Source organism: Amblyraja radiata, chromosome 6 (genome assembly GCF_010909765.2).
Source record: "Amblyraja radiata isolate CabotCenter1 chromosome 6, sAmbRad1.1.pri, whole genome shotgun sequence".
NCBI classification, from domain to species: domain Eukaryota; kingdom Metazoa; phylum Chordata; class Chondrichthyes; order Rajiformes; family Rajidae; genus Amblyraja; species Amblyraja radiata.
In genome coordinates, this window is record NC_045961.1 from 97,553,378 (window position 1) to 97,575,921 (window position 22,544).

At 39.6% G+C, this 22,544-nt stretch overlaps 1 protein-coding gene across 4 annotated transcripts in view; it reads right to left on the reverse strand.

The window, feature by feature from the left end:
* The window catches only part of LOC116974628 (serine/threonine-protein phosphatase 2A regulatory subunit B'' subunit beta-like), a 74,910-nt gene that overhangs the window by 16,751 nt on the left and 35,615 nt on the right, over positions 1 to 22,544 (reverse strand). For 3 of the 4 annotated variants that reach the window (XM_033023306.1, XM_033023307.1, XM_033023310.1), the window contains 8 exons: positions 21,190 to 21,293; positions 16,693 to 16,795; positions 10,868 to 10,942; positions 9,342 to 9,428; positions 8,534 to 8,690; positions 7,033 to 7,081; positions 4,960 to 5,049; positions 3,110 to 3,285 (listed from right to left, as the gene is read on the reverse strand). In XM_033023306.1, the coding sequence (XP_032879197.1) occupies positions 3,110 to 3,285; positions 4,960 to 5,049; positions 7,033 to 7,081; positions 8,534 to 8,690; positions 9,342 to 9,428; positions 10,868 to 10,942; positions 16,693 to 16,795; positions 21,190 to 21,293 (841 nt within the window). The remainder of the gene's footprint in view (positions 1 to 3,109; positions 3,286 to 4,959; positions 5,050 to 7,032; positions 7,082 to 8,533; positions 8,691 to 9,341; positions 9,429 to 10,867; positions 10,943 to 16,692; positions 16,796 to 21,189; positions 21,294 to 22,544) is intronic. The other variant, XM_033023309.1, reaches the window with a different exon arrangement.

Below are 22,544 nucleotides of genomic sequence, written 5' to 3' on the forward strand. Positions count from 1 at the left end.
GTGAAAAGTAAAAGTGGCAGGCCGGCAAATCCAGGGCAAAAATCAAAAAGGGCCACTTTTCAGCATAATAGTATAAGCGGTAAGAGTGTTGTAAAAACAAGCCTGAAGGCTTTGTGTCTTAATGCAAGGAGCATTCGTAATAAGGTGGATGAGTTGAATGTGCAGATAGCTATTAATGACTATGATATAGTTGGGATCACGGAGACATGGCTCCAGGGTGACCAAGGCTGGGAGCTGAACATCCAGGGATATTCAATATTCAGGAGGGATAGACAGAAAGGGAAAGGAGGTGGGGTAGCGTTGCTGGTTAGAGAGCAGATTAGCGCAATAGAAAGGAAGGACATTAGCTTTGAGGATGTGGAATCGTTATGGGTAGAGCTGCGAAACACTAAGGGGCAGAAAACGCTAGTGGGAGTTGTGTACAGGCCACCTAACAGTAGTAGTGGAGTTGGGGATGGCATCAAACAGGAAATTAGAAATGCGTGCAACAAAGGTAAAACAGTTATAATGGGTGACTTCAATCTACATATAGATTGGGTGAATCAAATTGGCAAGGGTGCTGAGGAAGAGGGTTTCTTGGAATGTATGCGGGATAGTTTTCTAAACCAACATGTAGAGGAACCAACGAGAGAGCAGGCTATTCTAGACCGGGTATTGAGTAATGAGGAAGGGTTAGTTAGCAGTCTTGTTGTGCGTGGCCCCTTGGGCAAGAGTGACCATAATATGGTTGAGTTCTTCATTAGGATGGAGAGTGACATCGTTAATTCAGAAACAAGGGTCCTGAACTTAAAGAAAGGTAACTTTGAGGGTATGAGACGTGAATTGGCCAAGATAGACTGCCGATTGATTCTTAATGGGTTGACGGTGGATATGCAATGGAAGGCATTTAAAGACTGCATGGCTGAACTACAACAATTGTTCATCCCAGTTTGGCAAAAAAATAAATCAGGGAAGGTAGTGCATCCATGGATAACAAGGGAAATCAGGGATAGTATCAAAACAAAAGATGAAGCGTACAAATTAGCCAGAAAAAGCAGCCTACCAGAGGACTGGGAGAAATTCAGAGACCAGCAGAGGAGGACATAGGGCTTAATTAGGAAAGGGAAAATAGATTATGAAAGAAAACTGGCAGGGAACATAAAAACTGACTGCAAAAGCTTTTATAGATATGTGAAGAGAAAAAGATTAGTTAAAACAAATGTAGGTCCCTTGCTGTCAGAAACGGGTGAATTGATCATGGGGAACAAGGACATGGCAGACCAATTGAATAACTACTTTGGTTCTGTCTTCACTAAGGAAGACATAAATAATTTGCTGGAAATAGCAGGGGACCGGGGGTCAAATGAGATGGAGGAACTGAGTGAAATCCAGGTTATCCGGGAAGTGGTGTTAGGTAAATTGAATGGATTAAAGGCCAATAAATCCCCAGGGCCAGATAGGCTGTATCCCACAGTACTTAAGGAAGTAGCCCCAGAAGTAGTGGATGCATTAGTGATAATTTTTCAAAACTCTTTAGATTCTGGAGTAGTTCCTGAGGATTGGAAGGTAGCTAATGTAACACCACTTTTTAAAAAGGGAGGGAGAGAGAAAACGGGGAATTACAGACCAGTTAGTCTAACGTCGGTAGTGGGGAAACTGCTAGAATCAGTTATTAAAGATGGGATAGCAGCACATTTGGAAAGTGGTGAAATCATTGGACAAAGTCAGCATGGATTTATGAAGGGTAAATCATGTCTGACGAATCTTATAGAATTTTTTGAGGATGTAACTAGTAGAGTGGATAAGGGAGAACCAGTGGATGTGTTATATCTGGACTGTCAGAAGGCTTTCGACAAGGTCCCACATAAGAGATTAGTATACAAACCTAAAGCACACGGTATTGGGGGTTCAGTATTGATGTGGATAGAGAACTGGCTGGCAGACAGGAAGCAAAGAGTAGGAGTAAACGGGTCCTTTTCACAATGGCAGGCAGTGATTAGTGGGGTACCGCAAGGCTCAGTTCTGGGACCCCAGCTATTTACGATATATATTAATGATTTGGACAAGGGAATTGAATGCAGCATCTCCAAGTTTGCGGATGACACGAAGCTGGGGGGAAGTGTTAGCTGTGAGGAGGATGCTAGGAGGCTGCAAGGTGACTTGGATAGGCTGGGTGAGTGGGCAAATGCATGGCAGATGCAGTATAATGTGGATAAATGTGAGGTTGTCCACTTTGGTGGCAAAAACAGGAAAGTAGATTATTATCTGAATGGTGGCCGATTAGGAAAGGGGGAGATGCAACGAGACCTGGGTGTCATGATACACCAGTCATTAAAAGTAGGCATGCAGGTGCAGCAGGCAGTGAAGAAGGCGAATGGTATGTTAGCATTCATAGCAAAAGGATTTGAGTATAGGAGCAGGGAGGTTCTACTGCAGTTGTACAGGGTCTTGGTGAGACCACACCTGGAGTATTGCGTACAGTTTTGGTCTCCTAATCTGAGGAAAGACATTCTTGCCATAGAGGGAGTACAGAGAAGGTTCACCAGACTGATTCCTGGGATGTCAGGACTTTCATATGAAGAAAGACTGGATAGACTCGGTTTGTACTCGCTAGAATTTAGAAGATTGAGGGGGATCTTATAGAAACTTACAAAATTCTTAAGGGGTTGGACAGGCTAGATGCAGGAAGATTGTTCCCGATGTTGGGGAAGTCCAGAACAAGGGGTCACAGTTTAAGGATAAGGGGGAAATCTTTCAGGACCGAGATGAGGAAAACTTTTTTCACACAGAGAGTGGTGAATCTCTGGAATTCTCTCCCGCAGAAGGTAGTTGAGGCCAGTTCATTGGCTATATTTAAGAGGGAGTTAGATGTGGCCCTTGTGGCTAAAGGGATCAGGGGTTATGGAGAGAAGGCAGGTACAGGATACTGAGTTGGATGATCAGCCATGATCATATTGAATGGCGGTGCAGGCTCGAAGGGCCGAATGGCCTACTCCTGCACCTATTTTCTATGTTTCTATAATCAGCAACATGGTTCATTTAATAAAAAACTGAAGGAATAGAATTAATTTGCACTGAAAACACAAACATGACTAGATCAGTTGAATTTGCATCACTATCAAATGATTACCTTCGCATTCTGGCTTTACAAGATCAAGCAATTGACAAAGGCAGTCCTCAAAAGGCAATGGTTCAATAGACATGCATTCAAGCTTCTTGCACTGTTCCTCGTAGAAATAGTCCAGTTCATACATGGATAGCACTCCATCTCCATCGAGGTCCAAACAGCGAAACCAGTACTCAATACTGTCAAATGAGAAAATAACAGATAGTGCCAAGATATTGTATTTCATTTTATTCATTTGCAATGTGGAAAACAAACACAATTAATTGAATGGTGGTAGCCCTCTCTTCAGCCTATTTTTTTCAAATGTTCCAAAGATATAAAAAAGTTAATAGAAACAGCTGCTGGAATACTTTAATTTAAATATGAACCCTTTGTTTTGATGCAGTTACAGGTCGTCAATATTTCCCTTTACCTCTGTCATCTCTTTTCTGAGTAGGAAGCTTGCTTCTTGTAAGATGTCATTTGTTAAATTTACAAATGTTCACAAGGGCTGGTGATCAATTATATTAGTTTAGAGCTTAGTTCAGAGATACAGCATGGAAACAGGCACTACAGCCCTCCAAATCCACATAGACTGTTGTTCATTCGTTCATCCTAGATCTATGTTATTCTCAATTTCTCATACCTCATTGAAACATACAGAATAGTGAAAGGCTTGGATAGAGCGGATGTGGAGAGGATGTTTCCACTAGTGGGAGAGTCTAGGACTAGAGGTCATAGCCTCAGAATTAAAGGACGTTCTTTTAGGAAGGAGACGAGGAGAAATGTCTTTAGTCAGAGGGTGGTGAATCTGTGGAATCCTTTGCCACAGAAGGCTGTGGAGTCCAATTCAGTGGATATTTTTAAGGGAGAGATAGATTTTTGATTAGTACAGGTGTCAGAGGATATGGGGAGAGTGTGGTTAGGAGGGAGAGATAGATCAGCCATGATTAAATGGCGGAGTAGACTTGATGGATCGAATGGCCTAATTCTACTCATCTTCCTTACGACCTCCTTACACACAAGGGGCACTTTAAGGCCAATTAGCATACAAACCCACATCTTTGGGATGTGGGAGGAAATCAAAACACCCATATGGTCACAGGAAAACGCACACAGCAGCTCCACCAGCTGCACCACTGTGCTGCCCTTGTGTTTAAAGTTAGTTTAAATTTAGTTAAAGACTTAAAAATCAAGTCCCCAAAGCAGGCTCCTTAAGTTAAACGTTTCTTGCAAACTTACTGTCTCAACTGACTCAGTTCTGATGTCCTGTTGAAAATGGTTAATGGATGCATTAGCTAGCTAAAGACATTTTTAAATACACTTTAAAGCATTTAGGGCTACTAATTATGGCAGGAGGGCATTGGAGCCAGAGCGAGACCAGACCTAAATAACTGGAGGCGTTGGAGAGATGGTGAAGAGTTGGTCAGAGGACATAGCTCAGGTGATCAGAGGGGGGAAAAAGTGATGAACTTTATGCTTGAATGTTCCTAACCTATATAGGTCAGACTGATGTGCATTTGCTCTGTTAATGCAAGATGCAAATTTAGACTTTTGTTTGAAATGACAGAGGCTTTTTTACAGAAGATCAAGCTAGAGAAACTGCTCAGAACAATTGGTGCCTCAGCTCCAATAAAAGACGAATGTTATTTCAATGAGGGAATAAAACAGAATGGTATTACTACATTTATACATATTTTAAATTAGGTACTCTGAAATCTTGACAGTCCAAATTCAAAGTCTAATTTAAGTAACTACATCCAACTATTGAAATCACTAAAAATAATCAAACAACATATTCAACTTCATTTACAAAATTCCACGACAGAAAATGTAATCATTTTGCTTCCTTTATTATTAAATCGATTATTCACCTGGTTGGTGTCTTTTTATCCTCTTCTGAAATCAAAAACCACACAAAGTCTGCATAACCAATTTTCCTTTCTTTTCTAGTATTCTTATGCCTGCAAAATATGCAACAATTTTAAAGTTACGTTTAAACTTAGTACATTTAAGGTACTTTATGGAGTAATTTCACCTGGTGCTGGTAATGAGCTATATTACTCACCTCTTGTGCCAACTTATAATTAAGGCCATAATTTATTGTAATAGTGTATCTAAGCAAATGTGATCAGTCAGACTTGTGCTTTTAAAAACTTACACGACACTTGCTGAAGAGTGTGAAATGTGATCATCTAGAGCGGAAAATAGGGGACCAACTGTCCTTTCTTTAATCAGTTTGAACAACTGAGAAATTGACTGGACAAGGACTGATAGAAGTTAAAATGGATAAATTCTAATGTCAAAAGCAGGTACAAAAACATAAACAGATGGTGATGAAGAAGGATGGAGAGGATTTATACAAAATCACCAACAATTACAATCTGAAGAAATAAAACATCATATGTAATGGTACAAAAGTTGGCAATTGCATTAAAGCTGCATTGTGCAATAGGGTATGCAGATTTTTGGTGATTAGACCAAACTACAATTTATAATTGTTAGATCTACAATGCAAATAGAGCAACTCTACAGTTAATATATTTCAGTACAGATAGGGCAATGCAGTCTCTAAGGGAGCAGAAATATACATTGTCATATACATCCTTTTATTAGGGCACTCAGAATTAAAAATAATTTCACGGATACTAACTATTTTTTTGGTTTCTCTAATTTACAAAAAGCCTTAGCGCATACACAATGAAACCTCTGCATGTTGCTCCCACTGGACTCATTCAGTCAATAGGAGAGTATTACAATTACACAGCCAATTCATTCTATACAGATGGAAATAATTTTGGGGATCAGATGGCGACCACTCATACTAGGACAGTAAACTTCTGACCTGCTCTTATAGCCATCTTTGTGCGACTCTGCAAATCGTTTATGGTTAATGAGGATCTCAAATATTGATTAGGAGGTGGGGGGGGGGGGGGAGGGGGGCAGAGTAAAGAACAAAAATAAATATCCGCAAAAGTATTACAGATGAGTCTCAGTGGGAGGTGGGCATTTGTGGCGCAGATGTTCACTACCTTTAACAGCATGGCTTAGGTCTTGCTGTAGGCAGGCACTGGGATTTGCAAACAATCAAAAATCATGCAAAGATTCTAAATTATCATATGATGGGTTGAAGATTATTGACAAAGCAGCTGAAGATGGTTGGGTCCAGGATGCAGTCCTGCGTAACCGTAAATAACGATGTGGGTGGAGATTACTGACCTGATCAGTAACCATCACAATCACCTTCCTTAGACTGATAACAAATATAGCACATTGAAAATAGACAAAAGTGCAAAAAGGAGGAAACTCAGCGGGTGAGGCAGCATCTATGGAGCGAAGGAAATAGGCAACGTTTCGGGCCGAAACCCTTCTTCAGATAGCCAGTCTAGACACTGACATTGAAAAGTTTGCCCTTTATTCCACTTAACATTTTTATTGATACGTTGCTTTGATGTCATGAGGTCAGCCTCATCTCTAGATTTCAACTCGTCCTCCATATTTGGACAAAGTCTTTGAGGTTTGGAGCCAAGTGCTCCTGGTAGAAGCCATTATAGAAAAGAATGAACGGGTTACTGGTGAATGGGCCACTTCATAGCTCTACTAATTATGATTTAAATTACTGTTATGATGACTGACAGTGGATTAATAAAGTGGTAATCGGGAAGATAAATCATGCCCTGTTTATATGGTCAGGACACACTGGAAATGTTGCCCATATTGCCACAGAGATGAGTGTTACGATAGTGATGGGAATGGGATCACAAGTTTACAGCTCCCATGAAACGTGAACCTTTTGCGTTGCTGTTGAATAGTTTTTGGTTAAAAGAAAAATAATCTCACCAAATCAGAACAAAATGCGATGGTAAATGTGCAAAATTATAAAGGTAATTTAATCATTAAAGTTGTTCTGTGGCAAACCAGAATAAAGTAACACTCAGGATATTTACCTTGTAACGGCTCCAGAGAAAATCCTTTCTATCATTCTGCTCGATATAGCTAAAAAAAAGAAAGGATCATTCAAGCTATAATCACAGCACCTCCTGTAAAATGAAGAAACTTCATAATATACACGTAGATTCACCAAATCAATAGATGTTATAACTAGGTTCGGCACTAACAATATCTGCAGTTTTAAGCCTTCAAATCATTCATCTGCAAGAATAATCTAATCAGTACCACATTCAAAACAAAGTAGATTTGATATTAATGTACTGCTTATATCATGCTAAAGTCATTGTATTCTTCAAAGGAATTTTAAAAACTATCAGCAAAAATATGGTGCAAAAATTTTTTCAGACTAATCTCAGCTGTTAAACAGGCAAATCTGGTTCGAATCATTTAAAAAATAAGGCAACATATTTGTGTTCATGGACACAATGGCCTCACGCTTTTCTAGAGGTCACAGAAAGTAATCAAAATCCATTATCCCAAAGGAATAATGTCCTTGAATGAGAAACCTGCACCGATCTCAACATCACAGCTAGTGAATTCTATAAAGGTCCAGGGTTTTTCCATTAGTGATTTGACAGAATGTTAATTTACACCCTCCTCCCATTGCTCCTTCACCGATCAGCCCTCATTCACTTTCAGCATCGTGAAAATCCAAGCCTTGATGTCAAAGTTTTATCACAATTAGCTAAATAAGTTTTTCAATAACTGAAGGCAAGATAAAATGGCAGGTTTTTTTAAATTACAGAGATGAATTCTATGGGATTTCTCTGTTCATCCATCTCACTCCCTCCACCACAACCATCATGTTTGCACGTCAATGAATGCACACAGGGTGATTCAGCAACAAAAAATAGCCAATTTGTATAATTGCTCAAAATGAGATGTTATTGAAATAGATTTGAATTCTGTCACAACCTGGGTGAGAAGTTGGACCATGTTGAAGCAAAGGCTAATAAGAAAGTTAGGGCGCTTGAATTCAGCTTAGACTGCTTGACACCCAATTGTGGTCAACATTCACCACATATAACAATTATCCATCTTGCCTAGAGTGACCAAAGGAATATTCTTTAAAAAAAAAAAATCTTTCAAGTGGTAGCAACTAAAATGATGAACAAGATCACAGATGAATGGTTTTGCACTAATAGAGAACTGAAGAAAAAGGTTTCCTGACTTAACCATCTCACGATGATAAATGGAATTAATATAAATTTCCCCTTCTCATATATTTGGATTTAATTATTTTTTTTCTCCAAAATAAAAATGATTATTGATGGGCTGAGATTTAATTATACAGTGACAAAAGGAGCAGGATGAAAAATGGCAAGTACAATGCAGATTTTTGTTTTGTGGTTTGGTTTATGTTCCAGAAAATAAAAGGGGCCGATTTGAAATAGTTTATCCAGATAGCTGTTCACCATTTATTCATGCATGATCTGTCATTTGAAGCATCTAACAGCTGACTATTAATGACCTGCTACTTCATGTTGCATGTCATACCATCATCATTATGTCTTGCCAGGTCCTTCTGATCAATGTAGAGGTCATGGTCAGTGTCAAGTTCCCAGAACTTACAATAGATCACATAAAAGTGCTCATAGGAGAAAAATTCTGTCAGCTGATTAATGTCATCTTCCTCTTCCAATAAGGCTAGATTCTGCAAATTAATAACATACCCTCACTTTAGAATTCATACAAATTATTCAAAAAGTAATTATCCTAACTACTAATACATGTTAGTGAGTAATCTTCTGCCACAGAAAATTTAAACTCAACCATTTTATAGAAAACTCCCACCATGTCTACTTTGTGCAATGATGTGCAGCTTATTTGAGAATACGTTAGCAAATTTGTAAATCTTTATCTTTGGATCAGCATTGTGCAACTGTATCCATTAAAAAAAAAAAAAGCTTGATTGACTGATTTATTTAATTACATTTGCAATAAAAAGGAGCAAAACATTCATCCATTTCTAGCCATTGAAATTTACTGATTGACAATATAGAGAGATGCTGAGCATTTTGGTTTGCCTAAGTCATGGTATGCTCAATACGTATTTCAGAGCAAATTCTGAAAGACAGTCAACTGCTTCTCATGTGGGACAAATTATGGAAATGCTACCTCATGGAAGCTTTTGTTAAAAAACGAATTAAAATGTCAGAGAAGATTAATGGAGTTAAATACTTGAATTCATGTGACTCGAGGTTGCATAAGTATTGAGATTTCAAATACTTTACCCGCACAAGTTGAAAAGATCAGTAAGATCGAGTGAGGAGCTAGCACACATGCGCGTTATAAAAGGCAATACCTGCAGAAGGTTACTTTTCCTAATTTCAGTACATGTCATACGTCCTGTCCATGATCTGTTTACTGTGTAAAATATTCTCTGTATGACCTGTGCAATAAAAATAAAAATTAAATCATTAGCATTTGATAACAATTTAATTTAGGATGGAAATAGAATGAGGTACATTATGGTTGATAAGATCCAATGCAGGAAAGTATCTATTGCGGAATAGAAGAATGAAGAGACAATCCAAGTTCTCTGTGAATGATATGGAAATAACAAATGAAATTGAAAAATACCCTCCATGTCTTGGCTAATTCTACATTTAAAAACATGTCGGAACAATGTAGGGCAAAAAAACAGAAACAAAAGTTTCAACTAAATAAACAAAACAAAAAAATGCAAGCTGAAGGAAATTGCAACCAAACTCCATGTTCTCAATATGCATGGGCAGGCCAACAGTGGCACCGAGCATACCTAAAAATGGTAATGTTCTAGTTTTAGTGAAGGTACAATACAGAACCGCAGCAAAACTCAGCACGCACTGGACAGAGTTAAGCAAACTCACACTCAGGGGATCAGATGAAATCTCAGCAGTCCTACCACATCGTTACCATGGCTACATGAGCAGGCCAGAGGCTGGATGTCCAGCAACAAATGACTTGGACCTTCCCATCATCTAAAAGGTAAAGGTCAAGAGGATGCTGGTCTACCCTCCACTTGCCTGGATGAGTGCAGTGTGAACAATTCTTAGGAAGTCAACATTATCTACAAGAGGACTAGCTGTTTGATTAGCACCGCATCTATCATCCCAAACATTCATCACCTCAATCACTGGCATGCTGTGGTTATAAATTAAACTGTGCTTACTTGCCCAGCCTACTCCAGCAGAACCTGCCAAACCTGTGACATCCAATATGAGGCAAACTCACATGTAGAGATTGGCAATGATCTGACTGTGTGTGTCCATAAGTAGGCAACTGGCAATTTCAATTGAAGAACATAATTGCAGGACTTTCACTCCGCAGAAGGCTGGCCACTTCCACACTACCTATTTGGACTGGAGTTCAAGAGGGCTTCATGAGCGGCTGCAGATTTTCAGCTTGTGACATGCAACTGGGTACTTGGGCTGTCATGCATCGCATCAACATGCCAGGATCCTGATGTGCACTGTAAGAAACTGGAAGATCCAGCGTACAGATAAACTATGATCTTGGGGTAGTGGATGATCTACAGCATTGGGACCAATAACTCATATGACGTCTTGCAAAGTGAAAACTCAAGTTTTATAAACCATTGCAGTGAAATTCAAACATTTAAAGGAGGTGTTAAGATTAATTTCTTCCTACTGTCCTGTCTTTTAAAAAAGATACACAACGGGTTTTTTAAAACATCTTTGTGACATGCAAAAGTAAACAAGAACATCCATGCGCTTCAAGTTACGAGCAACCAAAAATACTACAACACTAGTTAATACAGATGCAAGCAACAAATACAACAAAAACAAGACAAGTTAAAATGATTCTCTATCCAAAAGCATCACTTACTGTGGTGACGTATCGAGTGTGAAATTCTGTTGCTTCTCTGAGAAACGTTAGCCCAGGGTGTGCATTCACCACATCCTACAGAAGGAAACCATCAGCCATTCAACCAATCGAGTTTTTATCAAGCTATTTACACAAAGTTGCTTTATAATCATCGAACACAATCAAAATAATCATGAAGTGAATGGATTGCCACTCGGTCAGAATGGGAACGTGGTGAGATGTGAGAAGATGTAGCTGCTTCATGCCTCCAAAATATAATTTAATGTAAACTACAAGTATTTGTAATTTGTACAGTGAAAAGTTTTGTTTTGCAAACTATCTAATCAAATCTGCTAATACTATACATACTGTGCAATTCAGTGCATTCAGAAAGTATTCAGCCCCTTCACTTTTTCCACATTTTGTTACGTTACAGCCTTATTCTAAAAGGTATTAAATTCATTTTTTTATCATCAATCGACACACAATACCACATAATAAAAAAGCAAAAACAGGTGTTTAGAAATTTTTGCAAAGCAATTGAAAAGAAATAACTGAAATATCACATGTACTTAAGTATTCAGACCTTTTGTTGAGGCACCTTTGGCAGAGATTACAGCCTCAAGTCTTCTTGGGTGTGATGCTACAAGCTTGGCACACCTGTATCTGGGTAATTTCTCCCATTCTTCTCTGCAGACCATCTCAAGCTCTGTCAGGTTGGATGGGGAACGTCGATGCAGAGCTATTTTCAGGTCCCTCCAGAGATGTCCAATCGGGTTAAAGTCCGGGCTCTGGCTGGGACACTCAAAGACATTCACAGACTTGTTACGAAGCCACTCCTGCATTGTTTTGGCTGTGTACTTAGGGTCGTTGTCCTGTTGGAAGGTGAACCTCTGCCGCAGTCTGAGGTCCAGAACACTCTGGAGCAGATTTTCATCAAGGATTTCTCTGTACTTTGCTCCGTTCATCTGTCCCTCGATCCTGACTAGCCTCCCAGTTCCTGCCACTGAAAAACATCCCCACAGCACGATGCTGCCACCACCATGCTTCACCGTAGGTATGGTATTGGCCAGATGATGAGCAGTGCCTGGTTTCCTCCAGATGTGACGCTTGGCATTAAGGCCAAAGAGTTCAATCTTGGTTTCATCAGACCAGAGAATCTTGTTTCCCATGCCTTTTGGCAAACTCCAAGCGGGCCGTCATGTGCCTTTTACTGAGGACTGGCTTCCGCTTAGCCACTCTACCATAAAGGCCTGATTGGTGGAGTGTTGCAGATATAGTTGTCCTTCTGGAAGGTTCTCCATCTTCATAGAGGAACTCTGGAGCTCTGTCATAGTGACCATCGGGTTCTTTGTCACCTCCCTGATCAAGGCCCTGCTCCCCCGATTGCTAAGTTTGGCCGGGTGACCAGCTCTAAGAAGAGTCCTGGTGGTTCCAAAGTTCTTCCCTTTAAGAATGACGGAGGCCAATGTGCTCTTCGGGACCTGCAATGCTGCAGAAATTGTTTTATACACTTCCCCAGATCTGTGTCTCGACACAATCCTCTCTCAGACGTCTCCGGTAATTCCTTCGTCTTCATGGCTTCGTTTTTCCTCTGACATGCACTGCCAACTGTGGGACCTCATATAGACAGGTGTGTGCCTTTCCAAATCATGTCCAATCAATTTAATTTATCACTGGTGGACTCCAATCAAGTTGTAGCATCAAGGATAATCAATGGAAACAGGATGAACCTAAACTCAATGTTGAGTGTCATAGCAAAGGATCTGAATACTTATGTAAATGTGATATTTCAGTTATTTCTTTACAAAAATTTCTAAACACTTGTTTTCACTTCTTCATTCTGGGGTATTGTGTGTAGATTGACGATAAAAAAATGAATTTAATCAATTTTAAAATAGGGCTGTAACGTAACAAAATGTGCAAAAAGTGAAGTGGTCTGAATACTTTCTGAATGCACTGTAAATACAATCAAGCCAAACTAGAGTACAATAAGTAGAACAAAGGGAAAGAAAAAAACAACAATATAGCTTTCAGCATTGTAGCATGACAGTTCCGGAGACAAGTCAAATGTCGGACTGCACCTTACTCTGATGGCAGGATGGAAGGACCATTCAGAAGCCGATAATAGAGGGGAATAAACAGTTTCTAAGTTGGGATTTATTGTTAATAAAACTTGATTGTTAACAAAAGATATTAAACAATCTGGAGAAATGGCAGAGAAGCATAATACACCAGCTCTTTGAAAGGTGTAAAAGGCTCAAGGGACTGAATGACCCATTTTCATTTACTGTTTCTTGCTCCGATCAAAGGTCAGTCTAACTAATCTCATTCTGCAAATGCACAATAGTCAGAGCAGCACTGTAAGAATTGTATGGAATAATCAATTGTAGAAAAATGTTTTGAGAAACCAATGAGGAAATTAATGAGGAGATTAAAAAATAATAATAATGTTGGAACATTGGCCTACATCCCATCTCGGAAAACAGCCCAATGCATGTTAAATGCAGATACTGCACAGCTGCCTTTCTTCTTTTATAAGCAGAAATAGAAGATAGAACACTTTCTAAAAAGGCATTACCAATTTTGTAATACTTGGGGAAGGATAACTTGCCACCAGACCCAGTTAATCCTCCCCTTCACTCCCGCAAAATAAGCTTAGAATTGACTGTTGTATGTTGAATGTAGATTTCTCCATTTCCATTTTGTTGCAGATCAATGAACAGCATAGTTTACTTCTTTCTCCAAAACTAAAAAGTTGGCTAAACTGAACTTTTGCATTAAAAAATTGCCAAGGGAAAAATCTGACCTTGAGTGTTGCATTGATTAAGATGGTATGTTTACTTATAAACTGTTTCCATGCATTTTAAATGGAAAGGTGAGGCTTCACTCAGAAACCTAACCACTCTGAATGAAGCAATATATAGAACACATAAATCAATGCTTTAAGGGTTACCAAAAGAAATTGATTTCACTCTGAACAGATTTTTATTTCATTTATCAAAAGAGTCAGATCAAATGTCACTGGCTCATGATGCAAAAAGAAAGATCAAATGACAGAATTAATTATTTCACTGAAATAACTTCTACACTCTTCCTGTCAACAGCTGGTTTGATGGCAGCATCCACATCTTACAAAATATTGATAAGTGACAAAGGTATAAGACAAAATGGGGGAAATAATGGGCACGAGAATCCATCCAACATGCATTGTCAATCTCAAACGCAGGGCTATATTAATGATCGAGTATTTTTGGAATGGTGGGGAGGTGTGGGAGGGGCTGTTTGAAGAAAAGCAAGGATGGAATTTTTACAAGCATCCCACAACACAATTTTTGCATCTATTCTTAGATCCTATTATTCTGCACATTTTGCAGTTACATTTCATTCACTTTCTTTTGAACTTTAGTTTAGGAACAAGAAAACACAACGCATATATTTAATAGCGTAGTATGTTTTGCATTATAATATATCATTTGCACTGAAATGCCTCAAAGAGATATATTCTAGGGAATATATGACATTAGTGATGGCTAGTTGGTTTATGGACAGATAAGTGTCCTAAGACATTTCTGCATTGTGAAAGCTTGCAATAAAATGCCTCCAATAAGCGAGTTTGTTATTCCGACTGCGCATGCCCAGGTCATGAGTCGCTCGTGATAAACTCTCGGCGGCTGTGCTGCTACATGGGTGCAGACCTGCGTTTCGTCCGTGGTCGGGGTCGGACCATGGTCTCCGGCACTGCAGGCGCTGTTGAGCTGCTGCTGGGCAGTTCCCGTTCCCTCCCGATTTTCCCGTCCCTGTCTGGGGGGGTCCGGGGATGCCCGGGGTGGCCCTGGGCCGGCGGGAGTTGGCTGGGAGTGGCGGCCCAGGCTTGTAGCCAGCGCAGAGGTGTGGGGGAGGGGGGGGGGGGGGGGGAAACGCTGGCTCCAGCTCGACCCTGCCTGTCGCGCCGGGTTGACCGGCTGCCCTGGACGGGCGGGATACCAGCCCGAAGCAGTTGAGTTGGCGCTTCTTCTCCTCGTTGGCGTTGGGCCTGGCCCGCCGCTGCGATGGGCTGGTGTCCTGTCGGTCCAGGGCTGTCGGTTGGCCTGACGGGACAGGCAGAGTTGAACTGGTGTTGGAGCTTCTTCTCCGCGCCGACTGTGGGCCTGGGCTCCCTTCGGTCAGAGGTCGCCCCAAATGTCTCTGGCTGCCCCTGGATGGGGTTGGGGCACTCGGGAGGGGACGGGGATAGTCCAGTGGCAGTTCGGCAGCACTTGGCTGCGGATGAGGTGCAGGTCTGTGTGCATGTGGCCGCACAGTTGCCGAGAGTGTTTATCGCGAGTGACCTCAGACCAATCCCCCGATTCCTTGTGTTTTTCAGAATACCAAACTCGCTTATTCCCCCAACAAATGTTTCATGACTATTTATTCAATAATACCATGAAACATTCAGCTAATGCGCACTGTGTAAAAACATACAGCCACAGCCTCCCATGGAGTGTTCAATCTTCAGTTTTCATTTGTTCCAAAATCAAATGTTTACATTTATGATGAAGAATATTTACACAGAATCAAATATTATTCCAAAATATTTATTATTCCAAGCAGTGGATGCAAATTTTTAATCAGAATTTTCCACAAGGTTTTAAAGTGTGCTCAGTTGTCTTCTTGCATTGAGAATTAGATTATTTTATACACCACAGATCATATCCTACATCTTTACTCAATGAAAACAAATTCACATCCAAAAAGGCATTTAATCCAAGAACTAATAAAAAGAAACAGAATTGTCCTCGACACCTTGACAAGGCCCTTGAATTGCACTGTCCTTTAATAATCAGAACACTTAAAATTAAACAGCATTTTATATGCATCCAATGTTAGAACAATTCGTGTTGGTTTATAATCAAATATGGAATTGGTCTAAATTTATGTACCAAAGTTAAACATTTTGCATTTAAGGAATCTTTCATACCACAAGACAATCCAAAGCATTTCATAGACAAAATCAATTAATTAAATATGATACACCACGATTGTGATATAGGCAAATCTGCGCCGACAATAAAATAAGTATCACACACAACCAACGATGATATTTAAATAATATGTTTAGTTACTGCAAATTGAGGGATAACCCCTAAACAAACTTTATCATTTTCAAGTAAGTGAATCTTTCATGTTTATTTTAAACCAACAGTGCATTATTTTAATGTTTGTAAAGATGTCACTTCCAATAATGTAGCACATACTCAGGATCATTTTTAAATGCAGACTGGTCTGCAAATTTAGGTTCTAGGTGGGGCTTGATCTGTAATAGTTGATGACTGTTAGAATCTTTCAAAAAAGTTGATAACATACATCCAATTCTCCCCCCACAGGGGTTAGTGGGAATTAATTTCCTTAACCCTATTTTAATATACATCTTCAGAAAATTGGGTATTCCTTGGCTAAGTGATGAGTCCCTTGGAACGCAGTTTGCTTTTATTATTAGTTGAATAAATATACAGTTTGCCCAGATATCAGTTACAACCAAAATATTTGATACAGTATCAGAGAAGCTAGTCCTGCTAGTTATTGCTCCCTTCTCACCTTTATTTTATCAGTAATGAAGCAGTTTTGAGTATGGCAAGCTACTTGAAATGAATTCAAAAGCTTAAGGCATTTTTTTTTAAATTGGTGCTGAATGTTATCAAATTACTATACAGGGAAATAATAAACATCTATGGAGTAACCCGTATTAACTGATTTCTAGCCAACTTTCAAAAAACGTGTTAAATAGTCTGGCTATTCTTTACATAGATTAGTAACAATGAAATCTCAAAAAATCAGCATGAAAATTGTGTCATAAAACAGTGCACCTGTATCAATGGAATGAAGTCATCCTGCTCCAAGTAGTTGCATCCAGGTTTTGACAGAAGATGTACGAATTTAGAAACATCATCATGGCAGTTTTGCAAGATTCTGATTTACAAGAAAGACATATTCAACACATAGAATTTAAAAACAAATTTCCAATGCATGCCTCGATAATTACATCAGTCAACTGGCAAAATAAACTAATTATTTGCATTCTTTTCAGATATAGGAAGCCTTTGGCAGCTGGATGCAATGTTGCAAGATAAGGCCATGTTCATGAAAGTAACTATGCACCAAAGTGGGCATAATAAAGAACTTATAATGGTACAGCATAGGATCAGCTGTTTCAGCCCACAACGTCAGTGTTGATCATGATGCCAAGTTAAATTAATCTCCTCTGCCTGCACGTGATGCATATCCCTCCAAATGAAGTTATTACTCTCCAGGAGTATGGGAAAATTATTTACGGATTAACAATAAATGATGGCATTTTTCAAATCTCATGAATTAATAAACAAATACTATTCCCTATACTGCTATTTGCATGATGACACAGTCATCTGCTGTCCTCTTTTAACCTTGATTTTCAGATGTTCACAAGACAACAATTTGGCAAGCTGAACTGCAGTCGAGTATAGAACAGAAATAAAAACAATTTGGCTCATCACATCTATATTCAGCCAGAAGTGCCAAGTCAATTAAACTTCTCTGCTTCCTCCAGACATTGTCACTGCTACAGAAGCTCATATTTAGCTAGTTTGATTCAGTCAATGCTATATTAAGAAATTATCAAAGGCACTTGGTGTAGCAAAGTCTATGGGACTGGATAACGTGCTGGTTGTGGTATGGAGATTTATACTCCAGATCCAGCTGTGCCTCTTGTCAACTTACTATAGTGTAAATGCAACATTGGCATGTCCAAATAGTAGGACAAATCCAATTCAGCTGATTGCTGCCCACTCCACTGTCATTTAGCAGCACACAATGCATCCGACACACTCACCAATGTCAATTTTGAGTTTGGCCAGGACCAGTTTATTTTAGCTCACAATGTTTTGGTCCAAAGAAGGAGAAACAAGCAATTCTAAAGGTTTGGCGAGACTGCCCTGGACCACAATAGTTGCCCAAGTATGGTATCAATGTGCCCTGGTAAAACTGAAGTCAATGATCACCAAGGGAATAACATTAATGGCTGAAGATGCATCATCACACAAGATGGTCGTGGTTCCTGGATGTCAACACAGGACACCACAGCAGGAGTTCCCCAGGCCAGTGACCCAAACTGAACTTTTTTCAGCTGCCATCTGCTTTTCATCATCAGCACAGAAGTGCAGATTGCACTCTTTACAGTTCTATTTGCATGTCCTCTGTAAACAAAGCACTCCGTGTCGGTTTGCAAAGACCCCGACAATATTCAGCTAAAGGCTGATGGGTGACAAGTAGCATCAGTTCCGCAAGAGTGCAAGGCAAAGACAATCACTAACACAAGAATTTAACTACACAACTCTTGGCATTGTATGGTAAGGACCAACTACTGACAGTCTACAGTCTTTTAAGGAGTAAGATGATGGAATATCCAATGTAGGCAGATGCAATCCATGAGCATTCCAGAATGCTTACACCATCCAAAGCAAGACATCTACCACTCTCCTCTGCTGGTGCATAGTGGCTGCCGTGTTCATTGTCTACAAAATGCACTGGAGTCAGTTACCTAAACCATTCTGACAAATGTGACAATAGATAGATAGGATATATCCCCCCCTCCAATTTGCACAACATATTGATGCAGAAATATAATTATGGTTCCCTCATTGTCACTTATTTATATCCTGCAATTCATTCCCAATAGCATTGTGGGAGTAGTTTGACAGGAACTGTGGTAGTTCAAGATGACACCTCATTACCTCATTCTCAAGGGCAATTCATGCCTTACCAACAGTGTCCACAGTGGGCTTATGACCCCACAAATGAACATATAACTTTGATTTAATGTGTAAGGATAGGAGTGTGTAAGGATAGACGAAGGGATTAAAATTTGCAGATAACACAAAGCTGGGTGGCAGTGTGAACTGTGAGGAGGATGCTATGAGGATGCAGGGCGACTTGGACAGGTTGGGTGAGTGGGCAGATGCATGGAAGATGCAGTTTAATGTGGATAAATGTGAGGTTATCCACTTTGGTGGCAAAAACAGGAAGGCAGATTATTATCTCAATGGAGTCAAGTTGGGAAAAGGGGAAGTACAACGGGATCTGGGCGTCCTTGTTCATCAGCCAATGAAAGTAAGCATGCAGGTACAGGAGGCAGTAAAGAAAGCAAATGGCATGTTGTCCTTCATAACAAGAGGAGTTGAGTATAGAGAAAAGAGGTCCTTCTGCAGTTGCACAGGGCCCTAGTGAGACCACACCTGAAGTATTGTGTGCAGTTTTGGTCTCCCAATTTAAGGAAGGAGATTCTTGCTATTGAGGGAATGCAGCGTAGGTTTACCAGGTTAACTTCCGGGACTGTCATATGTCGGCGGGACTGTCATATGTTGATGGAATGCAGTGGGTGGGCTTGTACACTCTGGAATTTAGAAGGATGAGAGGATACCTTATTGAAACATATAAGATTATTAAGCGTTTGTACACACTAGAGGCAGGAAACATGTTCCCGATGTTGGGAGAGTCCAGAACCAGGGGCCACAGTTTCAGAATAAGGGGTTAGTCTTTTAGAACAGTGTTGAGGAAAAACCTTTTTACACAGAGTTGTGGGTCTGTGGAATTCTCTGCATCACAGGGTGGTGGAGACTCGTTCTCTGGATGCTTTCAAGAGAGAGCTAGACAGAGCTCTTAAAGATAGTGGAGTCAAGGGATGTGGGGAGAAGGCAGCAACGGGGTATTGATTATGGATGATCAGCCATGATCACCATTGAATGGCGGTGCTGGCTCGAGGGGCTGAATGGCCTACTCCTGCACCTATTGTCTATTGAGTGTGACTCCAATCAAATTGCACATTAAATTAAGTCACAAAGAAAAAAGATAGGGGAGGTATACATTTCTTATATAATTTCTGGATAAAGATACTAAAATAATACAATTATGACCAGTAATTATGAAACTTGTTTTGATCTATAGAAGCATTACTGATTACCGCAGCGTGTTGTGACATTAAAAGTCTCTGATTGTAACAATGCTACATTTCATGCCAAAATTATTTCTTGTTAAAGTTCAAAATAACCCAAAGCCATCCTTCTAGATTTTCCATTCATAAATACCTTTAATAGATTCAAGAGAAAGCTCAACTGCATAAGATTTGGCTCGGACTCAATAAATCCATGATTGAATGCCTGCAGATACTATCTGGTTTAACATGGGAACATCAGTTGTAAAGAACCAGAAAACTGCTGGTATCAAAAGAACCCTGGCACAGATCACCACAGTGTGGGTTGAGCAGAAATAGAGGAATAGTTTTTGACAAAAGAAAGGAAGTTGCTAAATGCCACTATTCTTAAATTAAGCAATCTAAATGCCATATATACACAATTTTGACAGTAGAAAACAATCAGCTGCTCTGAAAAGGTGGGCATGACAATAATGACACAACGATTAATATGTATCTAATTTTGGTGATATTAATAAAATGCACTCCTTTAAATAATAATTCACATATTAAGCACCTGCTGATAAGCAATATGATTAAGACAAGTGTTGTTTCTAAGTATGTCAAGATATTCGTAACAAATTGAAACAAATCTAAGATTCTAAAAAAGTTAGTCACATGTTTACCAGTTTTGAATGAATGAATAAGTTTATTGGCCAAGTATTCACATACAACAAATTTGCCTTGGTGCTCTGCCCGCAAGTGACATGACATAGTGACAGTTAGAATTACACATAAAACATGAAACATTAATAATAAAACATTATCGATGCTGCTTTTTCATTCAGCTTTTATCCATTAATACTGGCCACCCTGCTGTAACTTTCATAAGAGCTATTTGTGTAAAGATAAATCAGAGGTACTATAAGCAGATTATAAGAGCCGAAAAAGGTGAAAAGTTATAAAACTCAAATATATTTTCATGCAATTTTGATCTGTTACAAAGTGAGCCAGCTCTGTTGAAAGTTAGTTTACTTCAAATACACAAAGTCCCACAAAAGCAAAGATAAAATCAGCACTGATGGTTTCAAATTTTCTTATGATCTGTCTTCGAGCTTGAACATAATACAGATGATTACATGCTTGCATCACAAAAGGCAAAATTTATATTTTTAGAGTGTTGCTGCACTGATAAAAAATACACTGCTTAAAATTGAAAATCAATTGTGGACTCCCAAATTTCTTTTAGTTAATTACCAATGAAATAAGCAGCAAATGTTGGTATAGAAAGGTTACTTGGATCTGGTCTGGGTTATAGATACCCTCACCACTAAGTTTTTCAGGGAAAGAAAGTAAAACAACCCCATCACTACAAGTTACAATTAAGAGAGAGGAGAATGCAGAAGAACAAAACACTTACTTCCTCCACATTGCAATAAACTTATGGACAGATACATATCCAGTTCTTTCCCCACCAGCAGCGCAAAACAACGGGGATTTCCAATACAGAGGGCAGTCACATGCCTTTTAAATAAACAAATGCCATTCGTTAAATAAGAAATACTAAAGTTTAGTATAGAGAATGGGGCAATGAGTGATTGATAGGAATGGAATCAAACAAAGCTGAGGCAAAGACAAACTTAAAAGAAAACGAGAAATAGTCAGGAACATACTTGCACATTCAACATCTTGGTGGAACTAGAACTCAAGATTTTAGCACTATGCCACTTCCTAGGACAAAGATATCCAAAGTGGCCAGCATTTAAAAAGGAATAAAGGAAAATGGGCGAGGATAAATATACCAAAGAAAACAAATAGGATGATCTGTGCAGTGCCTGGTGTTTGGGGAAGAACAGGATTATCACACTACCATATTCTAGTAGCTCCCCTGAATTATCAATCAGGCAGGCAGTGAAGAAAGCAAATGGCATATTGGCCTTCATAACAAGAGGAGTTGAGTATAGAAGCGCAGAGCTTCCTAGTGAGACCACACCTGGAGTATTGTGTGCAGTTTTGGTCTCCAAATTTGAGGAAGGACATTCTTGCTATTGAGGGAGTGCAGCATAGGTTCACAGGGTTAATTCCCGGGATGGCGGGACTGTCATATGATGAGAGAATGCAGCGGCTGAGCTTGCATACTCTGGAATTTAGGATGAGAGGCAATCTTATTAAAACATATAAGATTATTAAGAAGAAGGGTTTCGGCCCAAAACGTTGCCTTTTCCCTTTGCTCCATAGATGCTGCTGCACCCGCTGAGTTTCTCCAGCTTTTTTTTGTACCTAAGATTATTAAGGGTTTGGACACACTAGAGGAAGGAAACATGTTCCCAATTTTGGTGGAGTCCAGAACCAGGGGCCACAGTTTAAGAATAAGGGGTAAGCCATTTAGAATGGAGATGAGGAAACACTTTTTCACACAGAGTTGTGAGTCTGTGGAATTCTCTGCCTCAGAGGGCGATGGAGGCCAGTTCTCTGGATACTTTCAAGAGAGAACTAGATAGGGCTCTTGAAGATAGCTGAGTCAGGGGATATGGGGAGAAGGCAGGAATGGGGTACTGATTGTGGATGATCTGCCATGATCACATTGAATGGCAGTGCTGGCTTGAAGGGCCGAATGGCCTACTCCTTCACCTATTGTCTAAAATCTTGATGGCATGTAATTCTACCCGTGTCAATCACTTCATGTTCCATGCACAAATTATTTGCCAATAGTGACCTTGGTCATTATCTTCAGCCACTTACACAAATGCAGATTTCTGTCATTTGTCTGAAGTG